Source organism: Hemicordylus capensis, chromosome 6 (assembly GCF_027244095.1).
Source record: "Hemicordylus capensis ecotype Gifberg chromosome 6, rHemCap1.1.pri, whole genome shotgun sequence".
NCBI lineage: Eukaryota > Metazoa > Chordata > Lepidosauria > Squamata > Cordylidae > Hemicordylus > Hemicordylus capensis.
The window spans coordinates 35,752,200-35,779,664 of NC_069662.1; the positions used below are offsets into that span (position 1 = coordinate 35,752,200).

General features: G+C 46.2%; 1 protein-coding gene and 1 non-coding gene across 2 annotated transcripts in view; one reads left to right on the plus strand and one right to left on the minus strand.

Annotated features, from left to right (window-relative positions):
• Nucleotides 1–7,998: 7,998 nt before the first annotated feature.
• Nucleotides 7,999–27,465, minus strand: part of TRPM4 (transient receptor potential cation channel subfamily M member 4) — a 41,593-nt gene continuing 22,126 nt past the window's right edge. Inside the window, exons 13-25 of the mRNA XM_053264658.1 lie at nucleotides 25,832–25,961; nucleotides 24,552–24,697; nucleotides 22,660–22,772; nucleotides 21,585–21,683; nucleotides 18,180–18,536; nucleotides 16,876–17,008; nucleotides 15,104–15,278; nucleotides 13,337–13,505; nucleotides 10,974–11,155; nucleotides 9,192–9,324; nucleotides 8,689–8,761; nucleotides 8,345–8,441; nucleotides 7,999–8,045 (exon numbers count right to left, since the gene is read on the minus strand). Coding sequence (XP_053120633.1) covers nucleotides 7,999–8,045; nucleotides 8,345–8,441; nucleotides 8,689–8,761; nucleotides 9,192–9,324; nucleotides 10,974–11,155; nucleotides 13,337–13,505; nucleotides 15,104–15,278; nucleotides 16,876–17,008; nucleotides 18,180–18,536; nucleotides 21,585–21,683; nucleotides 22,660–22,772; nucleotides 24,552–24,697; nucleotides 25,832–25,961 — 1,854 coding nt within the window. The remainder of the gene's footprint in view (nucleotides 8,046–8,344; nucleotides 8,442–8,688; nucleotides 8,762–9,191; nucleotides 9,325–10,973; nucleotides 11,156–13,336; nucleotides 13,506–15,103; nucleotides 15,279–16,875; nucleotides 17,009–18,179; nucleotides 18,537–21,584; nucleotides 21,684–22,659; nucleotides 22,773–24,551; nucleotides 24,698–25,831; nucleotides 25,962–27,465) is intronic.
• TRNAA-UGC (transfer RNA alanine (anticodon UGC)) lies at nucleotides 20,286–20,357 on the plus strand. Its single transcript has one exon. It is a non-coding gene; the product is annotated as a tRNA-Ala (tRNA).

Here is a 27,465-nt window from a genome sequence, read left to right on the forward strand (position 1 = left end):
CTGAGAGCCAGCGTGGTGTAGTGGTTAGAGTGCTGGACTAGGACCGGGGAGACCCAGGTTCAAATCCCCATTCAGCCATGATACTTGCTGAGTGACTCTGGGCCAGTCACTTCTCTCTCAGCCTAACCTACTTCACAAGGTTGTTGTGAGGAGAAACTTAAGTATGTAGTATACTGCTCTGGGCTCCTTGGAGGAAGAGCGGGATATAAAATGTAAATAATAATAATAATCTGCGTGTCTTTTCATATTTGCCCTACCCAGACTCTCCAGTTTTAGCATGAATTAGGGATCTTGTTTTAGCATGAATTAGGGATGTGCATGAACCACAAAGATCTCGCTCGCAGCTCCTCCCACAGCATCATCGAACCGGTTCAGACCTCATCTGAACCAATTTCGCTCCGAACCTGTGCATGAACCTCAATTCGTGCACATTCCTAGCATTCATGCCTCTACTTCTTAAAGTATCTACTTCTTCAGGTATCTATTTCAAAGCACAGAGTATATTTCAAAGGTATTGCCTGCAGTATATACCCAAGCAGGTGCCAGTCTCAGCACTACACTACACCTGACCTTAGTGAAAAGACTGAGAACGAATGTTGGTCTCAGAATAAATCTCTCTCCTTTTACCATCAGTTTTCTGTCCCAATTTAGCATTTGCAGTGCGTTTTCCCCGCAAGCTTTCCAGCAGCTCTACATGGAACAAGACTATGGGTCATCTGGTCCTTGTGCACTCTGGCCTAACACCACCCCATGAAGAAACAAATGAAGCTAAATGCAAGATCATGGTTGGGTAAATCCATTCATTCAAACTTGGAAATGAATATTCGCCAATGCATTTAAAAGAAGGAATAGAATAATTCTCCAAAATACGATTTCCCTGTATCAGGTGATACTTCACAATAATGACATGAACACGCATGTTGTCGTCCCCATCTTCCAGCACCACCACCAGTGCACTGGGGCATCTTTCCCTAATGGCGTGAGTGAACAGTTTGTCTGAACCTAGTACAAGCTATTGCAGAAAGAGTGCTGGTATGCTGGGAGAGGGGGGAAATGTACCATGCCCTTATTGCATCTGGTCGGCCAGGTGGATGAAGTATCATTCAAACCAGTCTATATCTGATATCCAGATCTTTGGAGACTGGCTGAAAAAATGGAAGCAACATTAGAAGAGAACAAACAACACTCTTACCAGTGAACTGCTGGTGTAGACCCTCCTCTAGGACAGAGGGGGACCATGGACCTAAAAGCTAGATTGACACACAGAGGTGGTTTCTATAGACTATAGCTCCCTTAACTCTTAGGAGGAAGTGAGTGTTGACTATTTTTATATATATTTCTCTAAGGCATACCCGTGGCTAATCACATGCGTGGCAGATCTCGTGAGAATTTGGAGAGCTGCCAGATAGCCACGGGACAGGTGGGGGGAAGAAAATAATAATAATATTTAATTAATTAAATGGCAGCGGCTGGCAGGTGAAGAAAACTGCGGCGAGCCGGTGGCAGGACAGATGAGTGGGCGGGAAGGCAAGCCGTCGGTGGGACGGACAAGCAGGCAGGAGGGCGAGCCAGCAGCGGGCTGAGCAGGCAAAACGGCAGCAGGCAGCAGAGGGAGAAAATGATGGCAGAAAGTGGGCTGGTGGGGGGGGGGGGAGACGCCAGGTGGGAGAGACTAGAAGCGCAGATGCTCTGCCCTGGGCCCAGATAGTAGAATAAGATTTCTCAACCTTTTTTCCTCCCAAGGCACACTTTTAAAAAAGGGAGGGCACACTGCTCCCCCTCTGGAGCCTTTCCCCCCCTTCTTGTAGTGGCAAAGCAACTGGATGAATTTTTAAAATTATTTTTCACCTTCCTAGTGCATTATGGGACAAGTCAGCTGCAAAAGGTGAGTGTTTAAAACTCCCAGCTTTGCGGCGAACTCACTCCTTTCTGCTTGGGAAGGGACCGCCTTCTTCCTGGAGGGTTTTCAGACAGCAGGCTTTACCACAAGTTTACTGTGTGTTCAAATTTTCCAAAAAAAACTGACACAAAAAGTGGATTTAACCCCAGATATAAATCAGGCTACACTCTAACATGCAGAGAAAAACCCAAATTGTGTGTGACGTGCTCCCTGATAGCTTGTAGGGACTTTGGAATAAATCTGGCCAATATGTGAACACACACCTCCATTCCAGAGGAGTGGCAAACTAAAATTCTTGTGTGAAAAACACCCTGGTGCACTGCATTATGGAGTGAGTCAGCTGCAAAAGCAAGGAATTTCCTGCTTTTGTAGCTGACTCGGAGCCTGTCAGTGTGGCACACTGGCGACTGGCAAGTGTCCTGTGGCACACCAGTTGGGAAACACCGCTATTGAAAACACTGGCGAAATCTAGGATTTTACTGTAGATGTGATCGGGTAGCAGCAGTTCCCCCACAACTCAAAAGTAGCAGCAAAAACAGGAGTTCCTGCTCTTTCTAAATGTAGGTTTTATTTCGTAATAAAAATGTTTGAGGATGTGGGCTAGGAGGAAAAGGGTTTGGGGGCAATTTGTTGTGACTTGTATGGCGCATTTGGGGTTAGGAATCCAACCAGCTTCAGCCCAGCCTTTGATGAATGCAACATTCAGCCAGGCTGTGAGGTTATACTGAGGCGCTTCACATGACCCATGCAAAGCGCCTTACCAAGCTCTTTGGGGAGAGTGGGCTTAGCCCGCTCTCCCCACAGCCGATCCTGCCTGGAGCCCTGGGCGGCCAGATCGCTGCCCACATGACTACTGGCTCCGTGGGGATCAAGGGCCACATGGCCCCCAGAAGTTCCAGGTGGCCCACACGAGTGCACAGGGCATTCTGGAGAGACCCTCGGGGACTGGGAGGCTTGTTTTAGCCTCCCGGTGGGGGTCTCTTTGCGTGTTGGCGCAGAGTCGCGCATTGGCAGCACATGATCAACTAAATGGGGTTAGTGGAGCGCTCGCTCTGCGATCCTTGATTAAGGGGAGGGGTCGTTCTGGTAGTTTGCTGCTGGGAGTGCCGTGCAGCTCTTGTGGCAGTAGACGACTAGCAGAGGTCGGGCTAGGCTCTCTTAGCCCGATCTCTCCTGGTTGTGGGAATAGCTTCACTCATGACCGCAGGAAAGCGGGCTAAGGGAGCCCAGCCCGCTTTCCGTAGGTCGTGGGAACCACCGAAAGCCATGTGGCTCCCAGCAGTTAGCCCACTTGAGGCCCCACCTAAACAAGATTAGTGGAGCGAGCGCTCTGCTAACCCCATTTTACTTGTCATTTGCCGGCACGGCTCCATGGCAACACACAAGTAGACCCCTGACTGGGAGGCTACAAGCAGCCTCCTGGTCTTGGGGGCTCCCCAGAATGCCCCCGAGCACTTGTGCGGGGCATCCTGGGACTTCCAGGTGCCAGGTGGCCCCCGATCCCCACCACCCCTACCAGCTCCGTGACAGAGCTGGTAGTCATGTGAGTGGCTGGCCAGGGACGGCTCCCTGATCGTCTGCGGGGAGAGCCCAGTAAAACTCTCCACACTGCTCTTATGGAGAGCCTCTGTGAGGAGCCATCAACAATGTTTAATACTAATAGTTGAGATAATGGTGCTCATGATTAAGCCCTTGCATGAGAATTGGGGCGAAATATATCCATATTTTCATCTCTGAAATTTGGGATGGTATGTTAAAGCTTCTCTCTCTCTCTCTCATTCTCTTTTCATTGATTTTGGCCCTTGTCTGAGCTGAAAACCATCTGGTGTTCCCATCTATTGGAAAGGCTAAAGTCATTTCTGTCTAGACTAGGGAGAAGTTCACAGAGATGATATTTTAGCATTCTTGTTCTAAAACATTACTGGCTTTCAGAACACTTTTTAAAATTAGCACTTTAATAACATTTTATCAAATACTTTAATCAATTATTACAAAATATCAAAATTAATAAAATTTTACAAAAATGGTATTACAGCTTCCTTCAATTATTTGCTACAAAAAGCAATCAAACAAAAAACCACTTCTTAAGCATTTTTGTGCTGCTACAGAAAGAGCATTTTCCTCATGCTGCCACAATATTCAATTTTATTTATTTATTTATTTCTGGAGAGGACTTTGTTTTCCAGATACGAAGCACTGTACTTCTTTTTGCATTGAACAAAAGCATTATTTAATAATAATTCCTGCTCTTTGCTTAATCCCTAAATCTTTGGTAAACTCCCATGGCTATAGACAAAAATATTGAGAATCAAGGTACTGCTAGCAGAGAAGCAGGTCCTTTAAGCTTTTGGTTTGTTACTGACAACAGTCCCAGTCTTGTGCTGTGTGGTTTTCTGTGTGTACAGTCCAAATGAGAGGTAGAATTAGATTGTTGTGATCTAGAAATCTCCATCCATGTTGGAAGAACCAGCTTAGGCACTCAAATAAGATATTTTTATTTTTTCCCTAAGATATCTGGTACCTTGTGTTGGAGATGAACTTCCAGTGCATCGACCTTTTGCACCAACTGTCCTAATGACCACTAGGGGCATTGGGAGTAGAGACAGTGAGTAAGGGTCTCCCTATCTGTCCCTACTCTATGACCCCTGAACTGACTTCCTGTGCTGAGTCACAATCCTTCCTTTCCTCCTAGAGAGCAGGTGGAAACCTCTCTCTCTCTCTCCCCCCTTACCTATCCACTATGTAGTCCTTTAGATTAGAGAGAGGTCTTTCCTGTCTAAGTGTATTTAACCAATAAATGTTTAGTGTTTAGTCACACAAGGATCTCCATGTGTTTTCTCTAAATAGCTGCAATATCTGAACCATCCTCTGCTACCTACTCTGTAACGAGTGTGCGCTCATTCCTTAGTGCTCTGCTGTTTTACCTATTGTGGGTAAAAATCAACAACCTCTAACACCTTGAGTTGAGTGTCTCTGAGCATATTCAGAGCTCCCACCTCAAAGGAGTGAAATAGCTCTAATCTTGTGTATTTTGAGGGGTGTGTGATTGAAGACTGCCTGGATATGGTCTTGAACAGCAGGCAGCCGACTTGAATCTTCCATGGCCAGACAGTTAATTCAGGTTTTTGTTAGCCTAAATCAAATGGCATCCTCAGTGCCTCCCTCCATTTGTTCAGTTTTTGAATCCCTTGTTTTTATTGCATTTTTGCCCTTCCGGCAACTTTGATGCACAATCTGCACGCATGGGTTTTTATCCCTGCTGCACAAGACAATACATTTGCATGCATTGATCTGCAAATCTGTATTTATTCATGCCATATATAAGCAAATCTAAACAAGCTTGCTTCTTCCAGTCTTACTGAAACATTTTAATGTTAAGAATAACTGAAATGCCCAACACAGGGCAGGTGCCCCCTAAACCTTTCCCATGGTTCCCTGATGCATTTTAAATCCACAAAGCAAAAGTGCATATTCGGGATCTCTGAAGAGTGAAGACTTAACTGATCTGTGTTAAGTGACCCTCTTGCTTCAACACATTAGAAAGGCTCTGCTAGTTTTCATTAAGAGCCATCAAGCTGCAATTCTTTGGAAGAATTCCAGCAACTAGCAGGCACTTGGTGGTCCACCAGAAAGTGGACAGTGGTCTGGCCCACCCTTGATCAGACCATGATCTACATTTTGCCCACCCTTGCTCTAGAATCTGGTCTCTGACATATTGCCTCAGTCAGTCTGGCTGGCTGCTGCCTTCGCACAGCGGCGGTGATCCCGTAATTGCTGAACTGGCTGAGAAGTAGCCAGGAATAAGAAAGCAACCAGTCAGTCCAACTGCAGGACAACATGGGTTGTGCCCATAGGAGGCTGAGTGGCCTAGCCATTCTTGTTTATACCCTTGTTTGTTTATATTATTATTATTATTATTATTAATTCTATTTTTATACCACCCTTCCAAAATGGCTGAGGGTGGTTTACAATTAAAAACCTCAGTTTATACCCATTCTTATTTATAAAATACGTATTCTGTTACTTAACAAAACTTAAAAAGGAGTCAGCAGCAAAACCATGCACGTGAAACATAATGGTTATCCCTTCTATTGCATTTCTAATATCTAAAGGCTTTTTTACTGTCCTCAATTCATTCTCACAGCAGCCCTGAGAGGTAGATCACTCTTTTCCAGATACGTATCCCCATTTTAAATAAAACAAAAACAAAGGCTGAGAGAGAGAGTTTCTGCCCAAGCTGAAATGTGAATAGGCTTTCTCTTCACAGACCCGAATTAGGTCCCTTCTTCATCCCAAGCTTGGGAAGTCCAAAAATGGTCCAACAGCAGCAAGATTCCAGGATTCACAGAGTGATCGCTTGGTTCTCACAGCTCTTTAGAGATTCCTGGTGTGCAGACAGCAGATTTTCAAGTGGAAGGAGGTGGGGCTCTGAGCTATCACTGATGCCACTCTGACAGATAGGTCACTTGGGGTATCATGGAATCCCATCACCTGTGGCCTAAGTGCTTCCCAGTTCTCTCAGGCTCCTGATAATGTGACACACCTGAGCTTCTGCAGGTGGCATGTGGCCAGAGCAATCTACCCTTCTTCAGTCAGTGTTCTTCTTCTTTAAATTCCACTGTTCTATGGAGAAATTCAGTCTGCAAAGAAAGAGACCAGCATGTGAATTTGGGGCTGTGATGGCAGATTGCCCCATAAGAGGGCACTGCATCTCTGTTGTTGAAACAAACTGGATTTAGCACAGGGATGAGAAGAAAGTGGGATGTAGGCAACAGCCTCTCAGGCAACTTTTGTGGGGGAAGTCAGTGGTGGTTATGGATGAAGAAGCATGTTGAGGCTCTGCATGGTTGTGGAGAGGCAGATGAGGACAAACGGCTGCTTCTGACTGTACTCCTAACCCTTCAGGAGCTCTGCTAACTCAGCGATAATGTCTCACTTTCCTCTAAGGATGATGTAGCATTTTCAGAGTGATCACAGCAGGTTCTTCACCTGTGGTATGAACCCAGCTTCACAAGTGGTGTTACAAATGCATATGTCAGCAAATAAGCTAGACTGGTGAAGATGCATACCAACAGGTAATATTTGGACTGAGTGAGTCATGACTAAATCCCACTGAAATTAATAGGACGACTTAGTAATAGCTAACTGTTCTTATTGATTTCAATGATGTTTAGTCATGACTAACTTTACGGGGATATCATCCAATATACAGATGAAAACCAGCAATTACCGCAGGTTTTCCTACTGTAGGGTTAAGTCCAGTTTCTTCCTATCTTTTCTTTCAAAAAGACAGATGTATTTACCAGTGATTCCATCACTGATCCAGTCATCAGCCTTGCCCCTCCCCCTCCACATTTCAGATAATCTGTCATTTTTTTTAAAATTTAAAGCAGCAGATGTACCTTTATTAATTTAACATTCATTCAGTGCATTCAACTGCACAATCAGTTATTGAACACCTTTAAAACTACTTCAGGGATGGAGGGGAAGCAGGATTGTAACATTACAGTCACTAGCCAAGCAGTGCTGAGTACAGCTGGCTTCAGCTGCAAGCTAATGGAACTGGTTTTCCTTGACCTTGGAGAAGATAAGGTGTGTCTGGGCAAACCTAGTGAGTGCACTTCCAGAACACAGCAACTGCTGATTAATGTGCATTTGTATGCAGCTTGAGTTGCTTCCCATGTCAAAGCAGAAGGACAGCTTTGACACAGGAAGCTTTGCCTCTCCAGGGTTGTCCAACTTAATTAAAAAAAAATTAAACATTTAAATTGATTTTTTTTAATTTAAAAATTTAAGTTGAACAACCTTGGAGAAGCCAAGCTTCCTGTGTCAAAGTTGTCATATTGTATGCATTCATGTTTGCAATTCAGAGCGTGCATTCATTCTTAACCTTGCCAAAAATATTTTTTAAAATTTAAAGCCATTTGCAAAACTGCTTTATGTGCTGGGACGATTTCACAGGAACTAGCCAACAGATCTCCAACATAGCCCATTTGCACCAAGTTCAGCCTAAATCCTGTGGAATCTGCAAAACTATGCAGAGTTCACTTCAGGCCATAAACATATATATGCACTTGAGGGCAGCAATCAGACCACCATCACCACTCTGAAAACATGTCTGTCTTCACCATAAAGAGCCACTTCACTGGGAAGAGGAAAGCAAGTGGGGATGGTTGGGACGGACAGTGGGTATGCTAGGAAGTATGAAAGAGAACCTTCTCTAAAACCAACACCCCACATTTACAGGGAACCCTGCATAGCATTCAAATGAACTCCTATATAAATGGTCAGGGATAGTTGCACCCACATGCAAACATGCATACAGAGTGATACACAGATGCACTATTGCATATCAATACACTAGGATCCCTGTGCATGCATCAAGTCACAATATGCAGACTCAAAAATCTTGGGGGTTCTTGTACAATACACCCATCAACTCACCCTTCTTCTGAGTTGGAGGAGCCCGCTTCCCCTTTGCTATGTCGCTCTGGGCCAAGACATCAACCATCCAGGTCATGGCCCTGGTGCAGTACTCCATCTAGTGGAAGCAAGTGGGGGAGAGGTGAGGGGGAGATACTATCTCTGAAGGGTGGGACATACTGGGAGATGCCTTATTAGGCCCTCAATATGTGTAGATACCCCCTTCCCAGTGGTCCCTCCTGTTCTTCACAGTGAACTTGGCTGAAGCTTCTCCCCTTCCAGTAGCTGCACTTTGGAATGCCTCCCTCCCTCCCTCCCCTACTATCCCAGCTGCACCCCAAACAGCCCAATACCATTTTTCATACCTGTGTCTCAAGGGTCCGCAGACGTCGCTCTGATTCCTTGATCTCAGAAAGCTGCTTCAAAACCTGATCAACTCTGCAGATTTAGATATTTGAAGCAGTTACAACAGGGGCCCTCTTAGAGGCCACCGAGCCCTCCTCTCTGATGTCCACTTACGATTCCAATTTCCAAATTTTAATATTAGGGGAAATGACTTGACTGGCAAGCCAGTCAAGTCACACATTATTCTACCAAAGACAACCACAGGGCTCTGTGGTCGCCAGGAGTCAACAATGACTCGATGGCACACTTTACTCTACTCACTGGATTCCTCTTTACAAGCATCGCCCCTCGAACCGGGTCCGGGACAAACCAGATTGAACTCGGATCTTTTTTTTAAGCCGGTTTGGTTCGAGATCAAACCGGTCAAATCAGGCTGGTTCGAACCTAACCCAATTCTGCACATCTCTAAGCTCCTCTTTAGTTCACCCCGGCACTTCTCTTGGCTGCTGCTCCCAAACCTTACTTTTGGGAGGTTCTCCGGAGCCGCTCTGTGTCTTGATCACGTTTCTGTCGGGCTTGAGCCACTAAATAATTTTCCTTCTGCACCGATTCCCACGTGAGCAACCGTCCATCTTGGGCCTCGGAAAGTTCCAGCACTGCCCAGAACACAATTGCATGTGGGGAGGAGAGGAAAATAAAGCAGACCATTGACATGAGAAGGATCTAAATGGGGACTGATACAGTTCATCATTCATCAATAATGCCCATCTACCCATCTAAAATGGTAAAGCATGAAGCCTTATTTGCAAAGAATACCATATTATTGAGGATGGTGAAATCCCAGACATTCTCCAAAAAATCTCCCCCATACCCAGCCTCCTCTTGTTGCTGACCAAAGAGCTAAGATGGTGGGGCCATTTAAAAAAAAAATGTTATTGAGGGAAGGTTAAAGCACTGGGATGTTTTAAGGGTCTGATGGTGGTTTATTCCAAAATAACAGCTGATTCTTGTGGGTGATGTGGGCAGTCCAGATGATGTTTTGCACATCACATGACTTCCTTGAATGATCCCTATCTGAAATCCTGGAGAGGTGCCCGAGTCAGTACAGGCAATACTGAGCTAGATGGATTAATGGTCTGACTCAGTATACAGCAGCTTCCTATATAATCTTAATGGTACTATATACATCCATGGAAATGTTCGAATACTGCATTCACTCCATCTAGAAATTAATACTGTAGAGATGGAAAAGGTTCAGAAAAAAACAATTAAACTGGTATCTTCTTTATATATATTTCTCTAAGGCGTACTTGTGGCTAAGCTCATGCGTGGCAGCTCTCGTGAGAGTTCACGAGCAGCTGCCAGATAGTGATGGGTACGGGCAGGGGGAGAAAATGGTGATGGCAGCTGGCCAGCCAGCAAGAGGGAAATGGTGGTGGCTGGCTGCCGCCAGGTAGAGAAAACAGTGGCGATGGGCCGGTGGGGCAGGGGCAATGGAAGAAGGCAGCCGGAGGTTGGGAAAACTACTGCGGCAGTGGGCAGAGTGGCATAGTCTCTCTTCGGCCTGCTGCCCGGCCAAAAGGAAGGTTGGCCCGGCTGCCGGGTGGAAGAAGGCAGCAGCCAGCCACTGGCTGGGCAAAACCGGTGGGCAGGCGGGCAGCAGAGAGGGTGGTGCACTCCCTCTCCAGCCCGCCGGCCAGCCAAAAGGAAGGTTGGCAAGGCTGCCAGGCAGAAGAAGGTGGCGGAGAGGGTGGCGCACTCCCTCTCCTGCCCACCTGCCAGCCAAAAGGAAGGATGGCCCAGCAGCAGCAGTGCTGCAGGTAGGAGCGCCAGTGGTGGGGGGAGAAGTAGTGGGGCAGCGGCGGCGGCAGCATGGGAGGGAATGGGGGAGGACTAGAGAGGCACAGATGTTCTGCATCCAGCCCAGCTAGTTGTTAATATTTATATAACACTTTAAATTAAAAAAGCTCAAAGCAGTTTGCATTTAAAAAATGAATAAAAATAAGAAAATGGAATCTTGTCACAATCCAGAAAGAAACACAAGGTAGACACTAGCAACAGCCTCTGGAGGGATGCTGTGCTGGATTTGAATAGGGACAGTTGCTCTCCCCCTGTGAAATACAAGAGAGTCACCTTTTGCCATAGACTTAAGCCATTGAGGCCTTTTAGCCAAGGCCACTTGGGAGCGCAGGAAAAGGGCAGGCTGTGGTATTGGGTTCAAAGAAGAGAGGCAGCTGTGAACGCCCCCATTTTGAAGAGCAGCAACTTAACCCCTCCCACCCCGGCCTTCCACCACTAAACTCACAGAAGTGGCGTCCCTTTGCTGACTGCACCTTACGGACATGGCGCTTGAAGAAAAGGTGCAGGTGACTGATCAGGATGAAAGGCGGTGCCAGTGCAGGGCGGCTGTGGTACTCCAGGATCAGGTTATACCTCTGGGATTTCCAGTAGATGTCGCTATTGCCTTGCACTTTGGAAAATGTGTAACTGTTGGAGGATAGAAATTCATTAGACCAGGGGTTATCAAACTGGGTGTGTGTGTGTGTGTGTGTGTGTGTGTGTGTGTGTGTGTGTGTGATGGACTACAATGCCCATCATCCCATGCTACAATGGCCAAAGGCCATTTAAGGCCTGCCTTAGATGATGCTGGGCCCTTCCACACAGTGGTTTATTCTATCATAAACACTGATGGTTACAAAGGATTTTATGGAGAATCTGTACAACACGGTTTGCATCCTGTGTGTGATATGCACGATCCCCATCCAACATCCATTCTTTTTCATTGCTCTGATATTATGACTTATGAACAACTTATGTAAAGAGAAGAGGTGTAGACAGACCATAGGATAGCGCAACTTGTCTGGGTCTGATAAGGAGGTCAGAAAAGTCATCACTTTTCTGTCTAAGTGATGACGTATGGGTGGGTTGGATCCCATGGGCATGCCCCCAATCCATGCCTGACTGCATCTTTGTGGTAGAAAACAGATCTAAAATAAGGTCCAGGTTGTCTATTGTAACATCAAAGGTCTTATCACACATGAGGTTCACATTCATTTGTTCTTAAATTGGTCTATAATGCAAATTATCAGCCTTCCATCCTTCCGAGGTCGGTAAAATGAGTACCCAGAATGTTGGGGACAATATGCTAAATCATTGTAAACCGCTTAGAGAGCTCTGGCTATAGAGCGGTATATAAATGTAAGTGCTATTGCTATAAGTGCTAAATGCAAAACGTGCCTCCTACCAAAGCAGATTCTAGAATGTAGGTTTTGCATTCGCATTATAGACCAATTTCACATTAACCCCATTCATGCATTGCACAAAGAGCATCCAGTAGACTTGAGTGTACATTTAGCCTCAAATAACTGCAGCCTTAGAACACCAGTAATTACGCTGTGGGCTTGGCAGAGATCCCTGTTGCATATCCATGTGTATTATCACAGTGTGATTTTTGCACACTTATGTTCCACATGCTTTGAACTTTTGTTTAGTATCTTTGTGTCCTGCCCTATCTTTGGGCAGTTTACAACAACATACAAATTAAATTAAAACAACAATTAAAACATTAAAATGGTTTAAAACAAATTCACACAATGTCCAAAATTAAAAGCTGGGATGAATAAGTGTGTCATAAGAGTAGTTTTGAAAGCTGACAGAGATAGGGAGGCTCTTCTTTCAGCAGAGAGAGTGTTCCATAGCCTCGATGGCAACAGAGAAGACTTGACTCCGAATAGCCACCAAACAAGCCAGTTGCAACTGCAGACAGACATCCCCAAATGATCTCAATAGGCGTTGGGGCTCATAACAATGAAGGCGTCCTTTTAAATACCTGGTGACTAAGCAGTTCAGGGCTTTATACTGTAGGTTATTACCAGCACTTTATAGGTTATTATCAGTATTTTGCCCAGAAACATATTGGTAGGCAGTGTAGTTCTTTTAAAATAGGAGAGGTATGCACAGGCTCAAACTATCATACTTTGGACACATTGTGCAAAAACCCAGCTCCCCTGAGAAGTCCATAGTGGTGGAAAAAGTTGAAGGAAAGAGAAGAAGAGGACAACCAGCAGCAAGGTGGATGGACTTGATTATGACAGCAATGAATGCAATGCACCACTGAGAGACCTTAAAGGCCTAGTTGAAGACAGATCATCCTGGAGAGAACTTATCTATGTGGTCGCTAAGAGTGGCCTGATGGCACTTGATCAATCAATCAATCATGCACAAGTCTCAGACTTGGATGTGTCAATCTCTACTATGTACACTCTCACTTGCGTGCAGGGTTTTTTCATACTCAGACACAATCTTAGGCTCATGATCCTTTCCCCCTTACTGCATCAGACATGTGAGCCTTGAATTCCTTAGGTACACAGGAAGCGGCTTTACACCACGTCAGACCATTGGTCCAGTGTATAGTCTACACTGACTGGCAGCGGCTCTCCAAGGTTTCTAGCAGGAGTCTTCCCCAGCTTTACCTGGAGATGCCGGTGATTCAATCTGGGACCGTCTGCACGCAAAACAGGTGCTCTGCCACCCAGCTGTGGCCCATCCTGGTCCATGCACCTATCATGCTCAAAGTCAGCCATGGCACACACCTACTTCCATGTCTTATATACACTCAGTCTGTACACACTTGTTCACAGTAATCGCAGGAATCCCCAACAATGATACCTGAACATGGCGATGAGCAGGTTGAGGAGCAGAATGTTGGCCACCAGGAGGAAGATCACCAGGAGAATGAGCACCAGCCAGTTGGCGTAGGTGTTGATGCAAGGCTTCGCTTCCTCCAACAAGATGGCTATGGGGTTAAAGGTGCAGTTTGGCGCCGCAATCAGGGTAGCTGGGGTGGAGGGAAGAATGAAGTGAAGTTCCTTAGAGCATAACTCTGTAGCCCCTATAGAAAGCCTGTCTATATGAGATATATTCTCCCAAGTGAACCTCCAGAGGGCAAAAGACAGGGAATTCAGTGCCCTAAGTAGCTTGATGCCCAGAACAAAACATAGGGAGAGCCCTGCTGAATCGGGCCAAGGGTTCATCTAGTTCAGCATCCTGTTGTCATCACTGGACATTTCCTCCCACTCCTTGCTTCACTAACTAGACCCAAGATCCTTAGACATCGAATAACTAACTAACATACACTCCCTGCCTTGTGGTTTGTGGGTTGTGGGCTTAATTTTGGAAGGCTGGCTTCAGTTTGCTCACTGTGCACATCTTGGCTAAATTTCTCTGTGTTTCCCAACAGAGAAATACTTTGTTTTAAAATGGAAGGTCTTAGTGATTTTCTACTCATCATCCAGATGACATCATAGGGACATAGGAAGCTGCCATATACTAAGTCAGACCATTGGTCCATCTAGCCCAGTATTGTCTACACAGACTGGCAGCGGCTTCTCCTAAGGTTGCACGCAGGAGTCTCTCTCAGCCTTATCTTGGAGATGCCAGGGAGAGAACTTGGAACTTTCTGCATGCAAGCATGAAGATGTTCTTCCCAGAGCAGCCCCTTCCCCTAAAGGAATATTTTGCAGTGCTCATACATTTAGTCTCCCAATTTTTATGCAACCAGGGCAGACCCTGCTTAGGAAACAACAACAACATCAACAAATATTTATATACTGCTTTTCAGCAAAAGTTTCCAAAGTGATTTACATGGAGAAATAATAAATAAATAAGATGGTTCCCAGTCCCCAAAGGCGTCACCATCTAAAAAGAAACATAAGACAGACACCAGCAACAGTCACTGGAAGTACTGTGCTAGGGGTGGATAGCGCCAGTTACTCTCCCCCTGCTAAATAAAGAGAATCACCATGTTAAAAAGGTGCCTCTTTGCACAGCTAGCAAAGGGGACAAGTCATGCTTACTACCACAAGACCAGCTGTCCTCCTCATCCTGGGCCATGGTGTAATTTCACAGTGCCATCTTCTGGCCAATTGCTGCCACTCCACAATGAAAATCAAGGTTTTTGAGATGACTTTTAAGGGCGTCTCAAAAACCTCAATTCTCATTGTGGAATGGCAGCAAATGGCCAGCAGATGGTGCTGTGAAATTGTGCAGCAGCCAAGGACGTCATCTGGGTAACGAATAGAAAAGCAATAAGAACTTCCATTTTAAAATGAAGTATTTCTCTGTCAGGAAACATCCCTAGGAAGCATTTGGTAACTTCCTAGGCACCAAGCACCTATGTACTTACCTTCACCCAAAAGGAATGAGACAAAGCATCAGGTAATTGTTAGCAGTTAGTAAGTGCTCCATTTCTCCCTCATCCCACCCCACCAGAACAACATATCCAAGTGAACTGGCATTGGGTGGATTGACTGGGGCATCCCAAAGCAGATTGCATAGTGACCCCTAAGAACAGTGACTCAGAGAAAACTACATTGTCTCTCATCCCCCAAAACTCACAGACCCAGAATGGGGGCCAGCACCCCCTAGAATACCCACCATCAATTTCATCAAGTGGAATTTGCCCAAAGATTTGCAAGTAAGGCCGGTAGAAGACACGCCGGAATATCCAGGGGAGCCGTCGATCATGTGGGAGCAGCAGCCCCTCTGTGGTGACCCCATAGGCCACCAACCATACCCCAAGGAAGAAAAGAAAGAGGAAAACATCCTTCATCTAGAGAGGGAGGAACGAGAGAGCAATGATCATGGATTTGACACACAGAGAAACATTTTAGACCCTTCCCCATATGCATCTCACAAAAAAACTGAAATGAACTCTCACTTCAGGAGAGGGAGAAAGTACTTTAAAAACATTTCCTAATTTGAACTAATCTTAATTCCTGATCTGAAAAGGAGAATTGGTTACTTCCCTGGAGACCTCTTCTTGCTGTTGGATTTGAGGACATCTCTTGTGGATTCCCACCTGCTCCAGAGGCGGGATTATGCTAATTTGCTAGAAAAGCTTTAAGAGCCTGGGGAAAAGGACCCTGCCCAGTTCTTTCAGTGCTGCATCCAGCTCCAGCGACAGCCTTTTTCCTCCCTGTAAAGTGGCGCAGTGGGGAAATGCTTGACTAACAAGCAGAAGGTTGCCAGTTCAAATCCCCCGCCCCCACCTCAGTGATCGCCAAGGCTCTCTGGAGAGTGATCCTCCCCCACAATGCCCAAATTGGCCCACAAATGCAGTGGATGGAGCGGCTGTCTTTACCACAGGGTAAAGAGGGGTGAAATACTGCGAGTTAGAGGTCATATTGGATATTTCGCATTTGCCCCCCAAAACAGTGCAAAAAGTAGAATTTTTTACCCCAGACATAAATCAGGCTAAGCTCCAATGAGCAATGAAAACCCCGAATCGTGTATAGAGTGATCCCTGACAGCTTGCAGGGACTTAGACATAAATCTGGACAATATGTGGATGAACACCTGCCCTTCTAAAGTAAAATTGCTGTCTGGCAGAGCTCCAGGCCTGGGAGCTCTGCCACAACAGCGCCTGCCTGCTCCGATTCGTCCCTGCCTTCAAGGCCACGCTGCCAAGGTTCGAAACAGCTGTACAATGGCTGCAATTTACAATGCATTCTGTATCTGAAGAGAAAGTGATTTGCCCACGTGATGAAGTGAACGAAGAAAGGAAACCAGAAGGGGGAAATAATCTTTGCAGTATATACTATATATTTCACATCAATCAATCTGTATCACAAAGTGGGGTGAATGCCAGTTGTTCTTTTTGAAAAGAGGAACATGTGGCCCAAAATCTCTTGCACACTCATATACACTTAACTTTCAATGTTTTAGTCTCTGCAGACTTGCAAGGAGTTGCCTAGAGAACAATTTGATGATGATGATGATGATGATGATGATGATGATGATAGTTTCATAAGCCCAGGATGCTTTGCACCCTCATTATACACACAAGCTCTATTCAGACATGATATCTCTGCATTAAGATGTCTGTACACTCAGACATGTTTTTGTGTGAATGACTGTACCTGTGTTCATTTTTAAAATGAAGGGTAGAAGCCCTTCAAATACATGATACAGTTAGGAAGTACACTGCAGTACCTCTGTTCAGACTAAAATGTGAATAACTGTACCTGTGTACAGATCTGTAGCTTTGTTGTACAAGTATTCAACATAGTGCTTGAATAGGGTTGGCTACATTTAAACTCGAATCTAAAAGTCCCTTAAAAGTTGATTGAATCAAAGATATTTTGTACATTTAAAGGCCCCCCTTTTGCATACTCATTCTGTATGTATCACATACACAACCTTCTTACCATCCTGCCGACAATGATCATCTTCGGCCCCAGCTGTTTGTTGACAGCAAAGATGTGAATGAGACGAAGGGTGAAGACCATGAAATCGAGACAGAGAATGGTGCGACCAGATTCGTATGATAATGGATGCAACCTGAGGAGAGGCGTACAGTGGGGTAAGAAACAGGGGAAAGGAAGTCACTCCTTGCATATGCTACAGTATTCTTTGCATAAAAACCATCTTTTTCCCCACTTCCCCAGAGCCATCAATACCTGACTCCTCAATTCAAAGTGCTTTAGATTTAAACATGCACGCCACAATGTACTGTAGTATATTGTATGATTATTTATTTAATGGTCAGCAGATGGCACTATCCATAAATGGAAAGATGCTATGGCTTAAGCCTGCCTGGAAATCAACCGTTTTCTCAGAATTCTGCCCCTAACTACTTGGAGGGATTCTTGTTGGATTGTACCACTTCAGACCTCAGATGCATGACTATATGTTTTAATTTTCTCCCATATTAAAATTCCCTGCACACAAAAAACTAGTATATTAAGGAGAAGGATTCTAAGCAAGCCTTCTAGCATGCTAGTTTCATGTGAGTAAAGAGTTTTTGTTCGGGAAACGTTCCAATATGAGACTTCCCCACTTGCAGCCTGAAGTGGCACAGTCCATCAAGAGCTGTATTGTGTCTTTTACCTGGTCATATGACTTGATCCTTGGCTTCTCCAAAAGAAGGACTAGGACCAGCCGTCAGGTGGAGGAGAAGATGGAGGCCTATAAGCTTTCTCCCACCAATGCAGCAGTGCACCTAGGTAATTTTGGAGCCTGGACCTAAAGGCCTTTGGAGCCCGCCCGCCACCGGCAAGTTAAGCATCATCCCCCTACACACCCCATGAAACACGCAGTATTTTTAACATGTGGGTTCTTGAAGGCACAAACAGCAACTGAACTCACAAGAATATAATATCAAACAGGTATATTTTTGCAAATATGCATTGGCAGAAACATTTCAACACACAACGCAACATATTCCCATCCCACATATTTCTTTCCCCACCCCACCCCTGTCTCTAAAGCAAAGGTCATGCTCAGCTGCCTGGTGCAGGTCACAGTCATGCTCAGACGCCCCATGCAGTGTGGGCCAGTGGCATGGTGTGCCGTGGTGACCACACTGCCTGGGACAGACTAAGGAGGATTGGGGGGGGCCCAGGGGGTGTGGAGGTCCTGGTCTTCGGCCTGGAAGTCCAGGGGTAAGAGCGCCTCTGCACCAATGCCTCTCCTATAATGGCACCCAGCCCAGTCCAGAAGATGCTCTCACCTGCACCCCAGCCCCAGCATAAAGAGCAGTAGGGCGGTGATATCTAGCTGGTTCCATGTGTCCAGGAAGTATCGGCGTATCCGCTGCAGCAAAGGATGGGATCCTACAAAGCAGCCCTGGCGCACCTCCTCACAGACCAATGTGAAGACCCAGATGTACAAAATAATCTCTGAGACAGAAGGGCCAACAGGAGGCGCGGGCTGGAAATCCAGAAGCAAGACGTAGGAGAAGAGGAAAAGGAAGAGCAGGTACATCACCACGTTGCCCAGGAAGGCTGTCACAGGCGCCACCCAGAATTGCCTCCAGCGTCGTAACCAGAACCGGCGAATGGAAGGCAGAGAGGGAGGCTCCACAATGCTGGGAGAGGGAAAGAAAAGCATGAGAGACACTGATGGTGTCCTCTTTGGGTAGTCTGGAATTAGGACCATGATTCCTTGATCAAATAAACTGTATGAGTTTAAAGTTGATTTATTCATCAATTTAAACTTGCATATGGGTAAAAGCAATAGTTTTGATACAAGTAGTCTCCTCTGTTTTTCAGTGATGCACATGTATGTCCCGGTAAGCATTGTCTCAGAAGAAGCCTTCCCTCCTATGTGAGAGACAAGTGGAGAATGCCTCTTTTAAGATGGTGCTTGCAATCTGTATTTCTGATCACTGTAGTTATAATACACACCCATGCATTGTATGCAGTGCTAACTTTTAAAAGAAAATGGAGAACAGTCATTGTTTCCATGTGTTATACCCACCACAAAACTTGGACTTGTTTCTCTTCCCCCTTTCTTTGCCCCTGCCCTGCGTTGCCTGAACAAGGAGAGTTACTGCTAATTAGTACAAACAGTTTTCTTGCTGGCAGGGCTAGGAACTGCTTGCACTTATATACAACAGTGCATTCAGATGGGGAGGCCGACAGATCACTGACTGGAATGATTGTCCAGTCATTCAGAGCGGATTTGAGCCCATTTGTTCAGGGAAAGGAGAGGGCAGGAGCATGTGTCTGAGGGGCAAAGAATGAAGCAGCTCTGTGAAGCAAGTATGACTTGTAAAAATGCCCCTCTTTCCCCTCTCCTAAAATGTACATCTCCATGTATTATGCGCATCATGGACTAAGGCTGTTATTAAAGCGGGAGAGGAGAACATATTATAATTTGAAAATTATGAGTAAAGTGTGCCGTTGAGTCAGTGTCGACTCCTGGCAACCCCAGAGCCCTGTGGTTGTCTTTGGTAGAATCAGGGGCAGAGCCACCATTGGGCAAACAGGTTCAAAGAACCCAGGCCACCACCAATCAGGGGCCGCAGGTGCGGCCCCAGACACACACCCCGCGTCTGACGTCAGATGCGGGGGCATTATTTCGGTCCCAAATGGGGCCATGCGGCCCCGTTTGGAGCCGAAATTGGCCTGTGCTGCATTGGCAGTGGGGCCAGAGTGACTCTCCCTGCTGAAAATAGAAACACAACATTTTATGGCCAAGATATCCCAAACTCTGCCATGAGAGTGGAATATTGAGAACCATATTGATTGTGCCAATTAAACACATGGACATAATCTATTTTCCAGACTTTATTCTGCTTGAAGCCCTGCACTTTGGGCACTCAAAATCCTACTGAGACCTCCTCCAGTGTCAAGCATATCTTAGCATCCACAAGGGCAGGAAAGCTGCAAGGCCAATTTCCAAGCACAAAGAGCTGTCAATAGGTGCTGTTTGTGACCAGCTTACAGTTTTTTCCTTTTTTTTTTTTTTACAAGGTTTGCCAAACTGTGGAGGAATCATTAGCTCTTTGTGGTAGACTTTTCCTGGGAAATTGGGACTGGATGGAAAGGAGGTTGTGGAGGTTTCATAGAGTCTATGCAGAGTGATTTTATCCAAGGGTGGCTTGACGGGGGACACTTGTCTCTGGCAAGTAGATTCCGCCCCGCACCTGCCCCCATTTCTGTTTCAGAATAACATGTGGGACATAGCTCGCCCACCCAGAAATGCACACTGCCACTTTTGTGCCTCCCCTCAATTTTTTGTCCTAGCGCCACTACTGATCTTATGTTTTCTTAACAAATTCCTGATATAAGGAGTCTGGAGTTTTGTCTGGGAACAAAATTTTTATTGGGACGGAGCTGTAGCTCAGTGGTAGAGCATCTGCTTTGCATGCAGAAGGTCCCAGGTTCAATCCCTGGCATCTCCCGGTAGGGCTGAGAGAGACTCTGACCTGAAACCTTGGACAGCTGCTGCCAGCCAGTGTACATAATACTGAGCTAGACGGACCAAGGGTCTGACTCAGCATAAGGCAGTGTCCTATGTTCCTAGTCCCCCTCCTCTCCTCCCACCACAGCAATGTCCCATCAACAAACCACTGATATTCCATATTCTCCCATATTGTCTTGCCGGAACCTCATATTGCCCTCCCTCTACAGCCTAACTCCAAAGTCCCTACTCTTTGGTCCACTTCCAGCTGAAGTTTGATTGGCAGGTGCCAAGGACAGGGCCTTTACAGTCATGGCACCACAATTGTGGAATTCCCTCCCTTGGAAAATCAAGTTGGGGCGCTTTCTTTCAGTTCTGAGAAAACAGGTCAAGACTTTTTTTGTTAATCATGCTGGCTTTTAAAAACAGATCTGTGGTGCATTTCTGCTGCTTAATTGTTTTTTCTTTTTATCTGAGCTTATAATTGTATGATATTAACCACTTTGGTACTGTTTTATTTAAAAAATTGGACATCAATAGATTTAATACTAGGCCCATTCACACAATCAAAAGTTGGGTAGGAGGAGCATCCAGCCAGGATCCCAGACCCATGTGTGCTCCCCAGAACCAGTCATGTGTCGGCAAAAACCAAGGTAGGAGGATGGGAAAGTGATCGTGTGCTAGTCATAATCTGAGTAGGATGGCATTTTATGTGCTTTTCCTCCATCCTTGAAACTAGGTGTATGCTCGAAATGTGATTCGGCGTCCGAATCACAGGCACATCCCTTTAAACCCGAAGGCTCACACAACCCCTTTAACATGGAGAAAAGCCGGTTCATCCCTGCTCCTCCTCCTCCATTCACCACCACTTCCGTAATGGTAGGGCTCCCCTAGCTATGACTGCACGCCAGTGGGGCATTTTCCAGCTGCATCTGCACCAACACACATATGGCTTCTGCAACCATGCTCCACCGAATTGCATTTCAAGCACATCCCTACTTGCTGGGTAAACAATGTTGGTTGGCTGCTGCCATCCTACCCAGTTCATGGCTAGCACACAATCACTTCCCCACCCTCCTACCTCAATTTTTGACGACACACAACCGCTTCTCAAGAGTGAGCACGTGTCTGGAATCCTCCTACCCAGCTTTTGATCATGTGAAATGGGCTTAGTACAGAATTAAATATCCCCCTTCCTTTCCCCTAAGAGCATGGCCATTTCCCCTACTCAGACAGCATGTCTCCGATGGTACTTTTCACATCTGTGTCCAGGCTGTCTAGCTCAATGGGGCTCGAGGGATCCAGCCGGAGGTCATCATCCATGGTCCTGTCAAAGGGAGACAACAGCAAGTGAGATCACTGGATTCCCCGTGGCAGAGCAGCACCCACACTGTCAGCTTCCATTCTGCAGTCCTTTATTGAAAAGCCCTGCTGATGTCAGACCTGAGCCAAAGAAACTCTGCACATCCTCATGCTCTCCTCTGCAGAGAGGTAATGCTAGCCGTTTCTCTTTTTTATTGACTGTTCTGGAAGGACAAAATAAAAATGTGTGTACAGGCTTACACACAATTTGGTGGAATGGTCCAAGGTTCAGTATAATATACAGAAAAAGCATAATAAGCACTTAAGGTGACTGGAGGGAATCAGAAGCAAGAGCTTTCAGCTGGCCAGATCCTGAGTGTGTGCTCCTGCCTTCCCTGCTCTGCCAGTATAACAGAACAGCTGGAACCAAGGGCGCCTCTTGGCTCTCGCCCTTGTAGGCGACCAGCCTGTGGCCCACACCAGGACCTGCTTTCCAGACAAGTTTCACGATCCATTTGGCAGAGCCCAGAAATTGATCCTTTCTGACTGAGGGCCTCTAGGACTTGCAAGCTGCATTTGAATCTCAAGAGTCACCCATTTCCCCTCCTCTCAAAGAAAAAGAAACAGAAAAGAAAAGAAAACAGAGAGGAAAAAAGAAACACACACACCCCACCAAAGAAGGGAAAAGAGAGAGAGAGAGAGAGAGAGAGAGAGAGAGAGAGAGAGAGAGAGAGAGAGAGAGAGAGAGAGGGAGAGAGAGAGAAGAAAAAGTTCTTCTGTTCTTGCACTGAAAATAGGCTCAGGAACTCAGACCAGATTTTGTCATTTTTAAAAACATACATTATTTTACAGAAAGGGGGGGCAGAAGTAATGTTAGCAATTTCTAACATGCAGCAGCAGCTTCTAAACCAGCAGGCTGCTGTGCAGTTTAGAGACTAGTGTGCCCCACCTTCTCCTGATCATATCCCAAATGATGAAGCAGGGTCATGCCCAGAACCCACCTGAACTTGATGAGGTTGGTAAAGATGAGTGGGGGGCAGAAGAAGGTGAGGAGGAGCTGCCAGACAGGGGTGCTTCGGTCCATCTCTCCCCACCAGTTCTGGGTGAGCAGGGACTACAGGGAGAAAACAGGCAAGAGTCAACACACACAGGGTGGTTGGGCACTCCAATTCTCCAGTTCTTTGCATCCCATTTCTTATATCAAGTGCTTGTCAATGTTTTCCCCCATCCAGGCTACAATCTCATCAGGGGCAGAGCCAGCACTGAGCGAATGGGTTCCAAGCACCCTGTCTGCTGCTAATCAGGGGCCGCGCAAGACGCAGGGGGTGTCAGATGCAGGGGGAGTAGCTTTGCTTGCAAACAGGGCCGCATAGTTTGCAAGCAAAATCAGGCGGCGGGGCTTGGCGTCTGCCGTCAGGGGAGGGGCTTAGCATATGACACCAGGTGCAGGGGCGGGGCTTAGCATCTGACACAAGATGCAGGGGGCAGGGCTAGGGGGCTGCAGCAGGCTGGATCCGGGCCGCCACTGGCCTCCCTCAATCTCTGAATCTAAGGATGCATCTTTCAAAGTAAAACTCATTGAAACCAATGGGAATGACTTTTGATGAAAGGAGTTTAGGGTCTGGGTGTCATCCTAGCCACTGTAATGTTCTCATAAGGAGAAATCATCTAAACTTCTGTCTCCCAGACCCCAGTATGCCCTGATTCCTGGACCACATCTTTCAGCAGGAGCTTTTTCACACCGGGCTTTTAGTTCACATCTCCTCCGGAATGGAAGGTGTGCGTCCACATATCAGCCAAAGTCCCTGTGAGCTATCGGGGAGCACTTCACACACAATTAGGGTTTTTCACTGCACGTTAGAGTGCAGCCCGATTTATATCCAGAGTAAAAAAATCCACTTTTTGTGTCCTTTTTGGGGGGGCAACTTCAGACTTGCCATAAAGCCTTGCAGTAAACTCACAGTAAAGCCTGCTGTCTGAAAATGCTCCTGGGTGCTTTCCAGGCTAGCTGTTCATCAGCAGCAAATGCCTCCGTTCGGGCAAGTCACATTCGGATCGAAAACAGCAGGGGGAGCAGTCTCGCAGCAACTATCAAACCCCCCAAACAGCAACTTTTTCATGCCAGATATACGACGTCCTTGCTCTATATCACAGCGATTAAATTCCCAATGAGGCATTTGAAATGTCAACGGTGCTCTGCTGTCCGCGTAGAGACTGCGGTGTCACAACGCAGGAAGTGTGGAAGCACACTACCGAAATACTTCCTGACCCCGTTGTAATGTCTAGTCTGGAAAGCACCCTGGTGACATGGTGGACATACTCCATCCTGGAAGAGGCTTCTGTTCTTTTAAGAGCATTAAGCCAGGTGCAATTTCTCCCACCACAATAGGACTACTCACACATTATGTTGAACATACATAGAGATGTCTATCTCATGTTCATGTTGTATGAACGACTGCACATGTGTTCATTTTAAAAATGGGGACTGAACCCCTCAAATGTAGGGAGCAGATTTGGTGTACCACTGCACATGTGTTGAACATGCTGTGTCCAATGTATGCAGACTGTGCATACAACATAATATGTGAATAGCATTAATGGGTGCAGCGGATGTGACCTGATTCAGAGCTCTTAAAGGGACAGAGACCAGAGTTCCCTCTAACAGGGATTCCCAGATGTTGTTGACTGCAACTCCCAGCATTCCCAAATGCAATGGCCTTTGGCTGGGGGTTATGGGAGTTGTAATCAACAACATCTGGGAGTCCCTATTAGAGGGAACACTGACAGAGACCCTGCCCAAAACGGAATATGCCAACACTGTAGACTCTTGAGCAGCAAGCATTCCTATAGCAGTGTCCCTATTTGCACACACCACAGAACTCTGAGAACACACCTGCACACCATCCTGTGCAAAGAAGAGGCGGGCATCTGCCTGGTGAGCCAGCTGGAGGACAGTGGCTCCACCCCAGAGCTGGGAACGTCGCACCAGAAGCTTGTAGGCCCGGGGCTCACCATTACGGTAACATTCACCAAATACGCCTGGAGGTGGAGGGAGAAGAGAAACATTTGGGGAGAATAAAACCACAACTTTTCCAGGATCTTTCATTATACCCACAGACCGCCTATGCTTATGACGACAGGAGCCTGACAGCCCATTCACCCCAAAGTACAGATTAGGGAACTGAGGCAGGCAAGGATGGGTTCACCCAAAGCTAGTCAGCGGGAGCATTCCCAGATGGGGCTTTTAGCTGGCTTCTCCATCGGAATGGAGGGTGTGTGTCTGCACATTGGCCGGATTCACGCCAAAGTCCATGTGAGAAACTGGGGAGCACTTCACACACAATTTGAGGTTTTCATTTCACATTACAGCCTACTCTGATTTATGTCCAGGGTGGGGGGAAAAAATCCACTTTTTGCGCCAGTTTTTATTGAAGTGATAGGAGAGGAAGTGTGAGAAAGTAAGAACATAGGAACATAGGAAGCTGCCATATACTGAGTCAGACCATTGGTCTATCTAGCTCAGTATTGTCTACACAGACTGACAGCGGCTTCTCCAGGGTTGCAGGCAGGAATCTCTCAGCCCTATCTTGGAAATGCCAGAGAAGAACTTGGAACCTAGATGCTCTTCCCAGAGCAGCTCCACCCCCTGAGGGGAATATCTTACAGTGCTCACACTTCTAGTCTCCCTTTCATAGGCAACCAGGGCAGACCCTGCTTAGCTAAGGGGACAAGTCATGCTTGCTACCACAAGACCAGCTCTCTTCCTGCTGTCGCCGCCACCTCCTTCTCTTCCTCTGGCTCCTGAGTAGAGAGCCCTAGGACAGAAAGAAGATGACTAGGTACCAATGAAGGTAGGATATGGTAGTCATGTTGGCTACCTTTGCCCTGCCACCTAAACAAAAGAGCCTTTCCAGATACAGTGCTATTTCAAACACAGCAAAAGCAAAACACTTAAAAAACCCCACCAAAACCTCCCACTATCCTGCACCTCATTCTAGACACCTAGGCTCACAGTCCTGATAATAAGTACCGTACTGAATACAAGTAAATTAAAAAAACAAACAGCTTAGCAAACAAGCCACTGAGTCACTCAGCTGGGTAGACTATCAACCCCACTTTCCTCCCCCACCCCAAACCCTTCGGATCTTTCTTCTCTCTTGCCATCTCACCCACCAATGGCCAAGTTCTCAAAGTGCATGGCCAGATTCTTCATGGCTGCCTCCTCCTCTGCTTCAGTCTCCAGATGGGAAAGCTCCCGCAGTATCCGTGCTGCTGCCAGAGCCCCAGCCACTGCATCAGGAGCCTATGAGGGAGCAAAGGGGGTAACTTAGAGAGCGCCTTCTTCTACATGATCCCCACTGCACGTTAAGGTTATCTGAGGAGGTCTGTCTCCAGTTACCACCGGTTCGTCTGGTGGCGACTCAGAGGTGGGCCTTCTCTGTAGCTGCTCCCGGGCTGTGGAATGCACTCCCAGCAGAAATCTGCAATCTGAATTCTTTATTGACCTTCAGGAGAGCCCATAAAACCTATCTGTTTGGCCTGGCCTTTCAGGGTTTTTTAATTAGTTTTAATTGTTTTAATGCTGTAACCTGCTTTTCAGGGATTTTTTAATTGTTCTGATTGTTTAATTGTTTTTTTTTATGATGTTTTAATTGTTAATTGATGTTTTATATTGTTTATATTTCTGTTTTAACTGTTATTGGTTTTAATGGTTTTGTTTTTAATTGTAAACTGCCCTGAGCCATTTTGGAAGGGTGGTATAAAAACTGAATGAATAAATAAATAAATAACAACAACTGTCATGGGGACAGAAACAGGGAAGTCACCCTTCAAGAAACCTGCAGCCAACTGAGAGCAAGGAGGGGGAAACATCCATCTGGAAAGCGCAAAAGCAGACTTGGTGTTCACATTGAACAATAAGGTAAAGGGTGCCGTCAAGTCGATTACAACTCCTGGAACCCACAGAGCGCTGTGGATTTCTTTGGTAGAATACAGGAGGGGTTTGCCATTGCCTCCTCCCGTGCAGTGTGAGATGATGCCTTTCAGCATCTTCCTATATCGCTGCTGCCCAATATAGTACCAGCAGGGATTCAAACCGGCAACCTTCTGCTTGAAGCATTTCCCCACTGCGCCACTTTCCTGGCACAGCAGAAAGTAGACACTTTCCCAAGCCTGCTTTTATTCAGACTTGAGAAAGTGTCTACATCCTGGAGAGATCATATGCAGCCAGGTCTCAATGAGTGCTAAAAGATCCAGCACCAAAAGCCAAACTACAGGCTCCTTCAGGCAGTAGTATATTCCAGATTCAACCAAAATCCAGCATGTTTTTCACACCCGGCTTTTAGTTTGCATCTCCTCTGGAATGGAGGTGTGCATTCACATATTGGCCAAATTTATCCCAAAGTCCCTGAGAGCTATCAGGGAGCACTTCATGCACAATTCGGGTAGCCCGATTTATATCTGGGGTTTAAAAAAATCTGCCTTTTGTGTCAGGGTTTTGTTTTTGTTTTTTGGCAATTTCAAACTCGCAGTAAAGCCTTGCAGAAAAACCATAGTAAAGCCCTGCTGTCTGGGAAAGCTCCAGCTGCTGGAGATGTAAAGAATCCTTACACATGAAGTTCAAGTATACTGTGTAAGTTTTTAGCGCCATCTGCTGCCACTCAGTGAAAAAGTCATGTCTTCTTTAAGTTAGAATAAAGGTAATCTTGAAAAGATACGGCATCAGCTTTTTCACAGGTTGGCAGCAGATGGTGCTAAGAACTTACACAACATACTTGAACTTCATGTGTAAGGATTTCTTACATCTC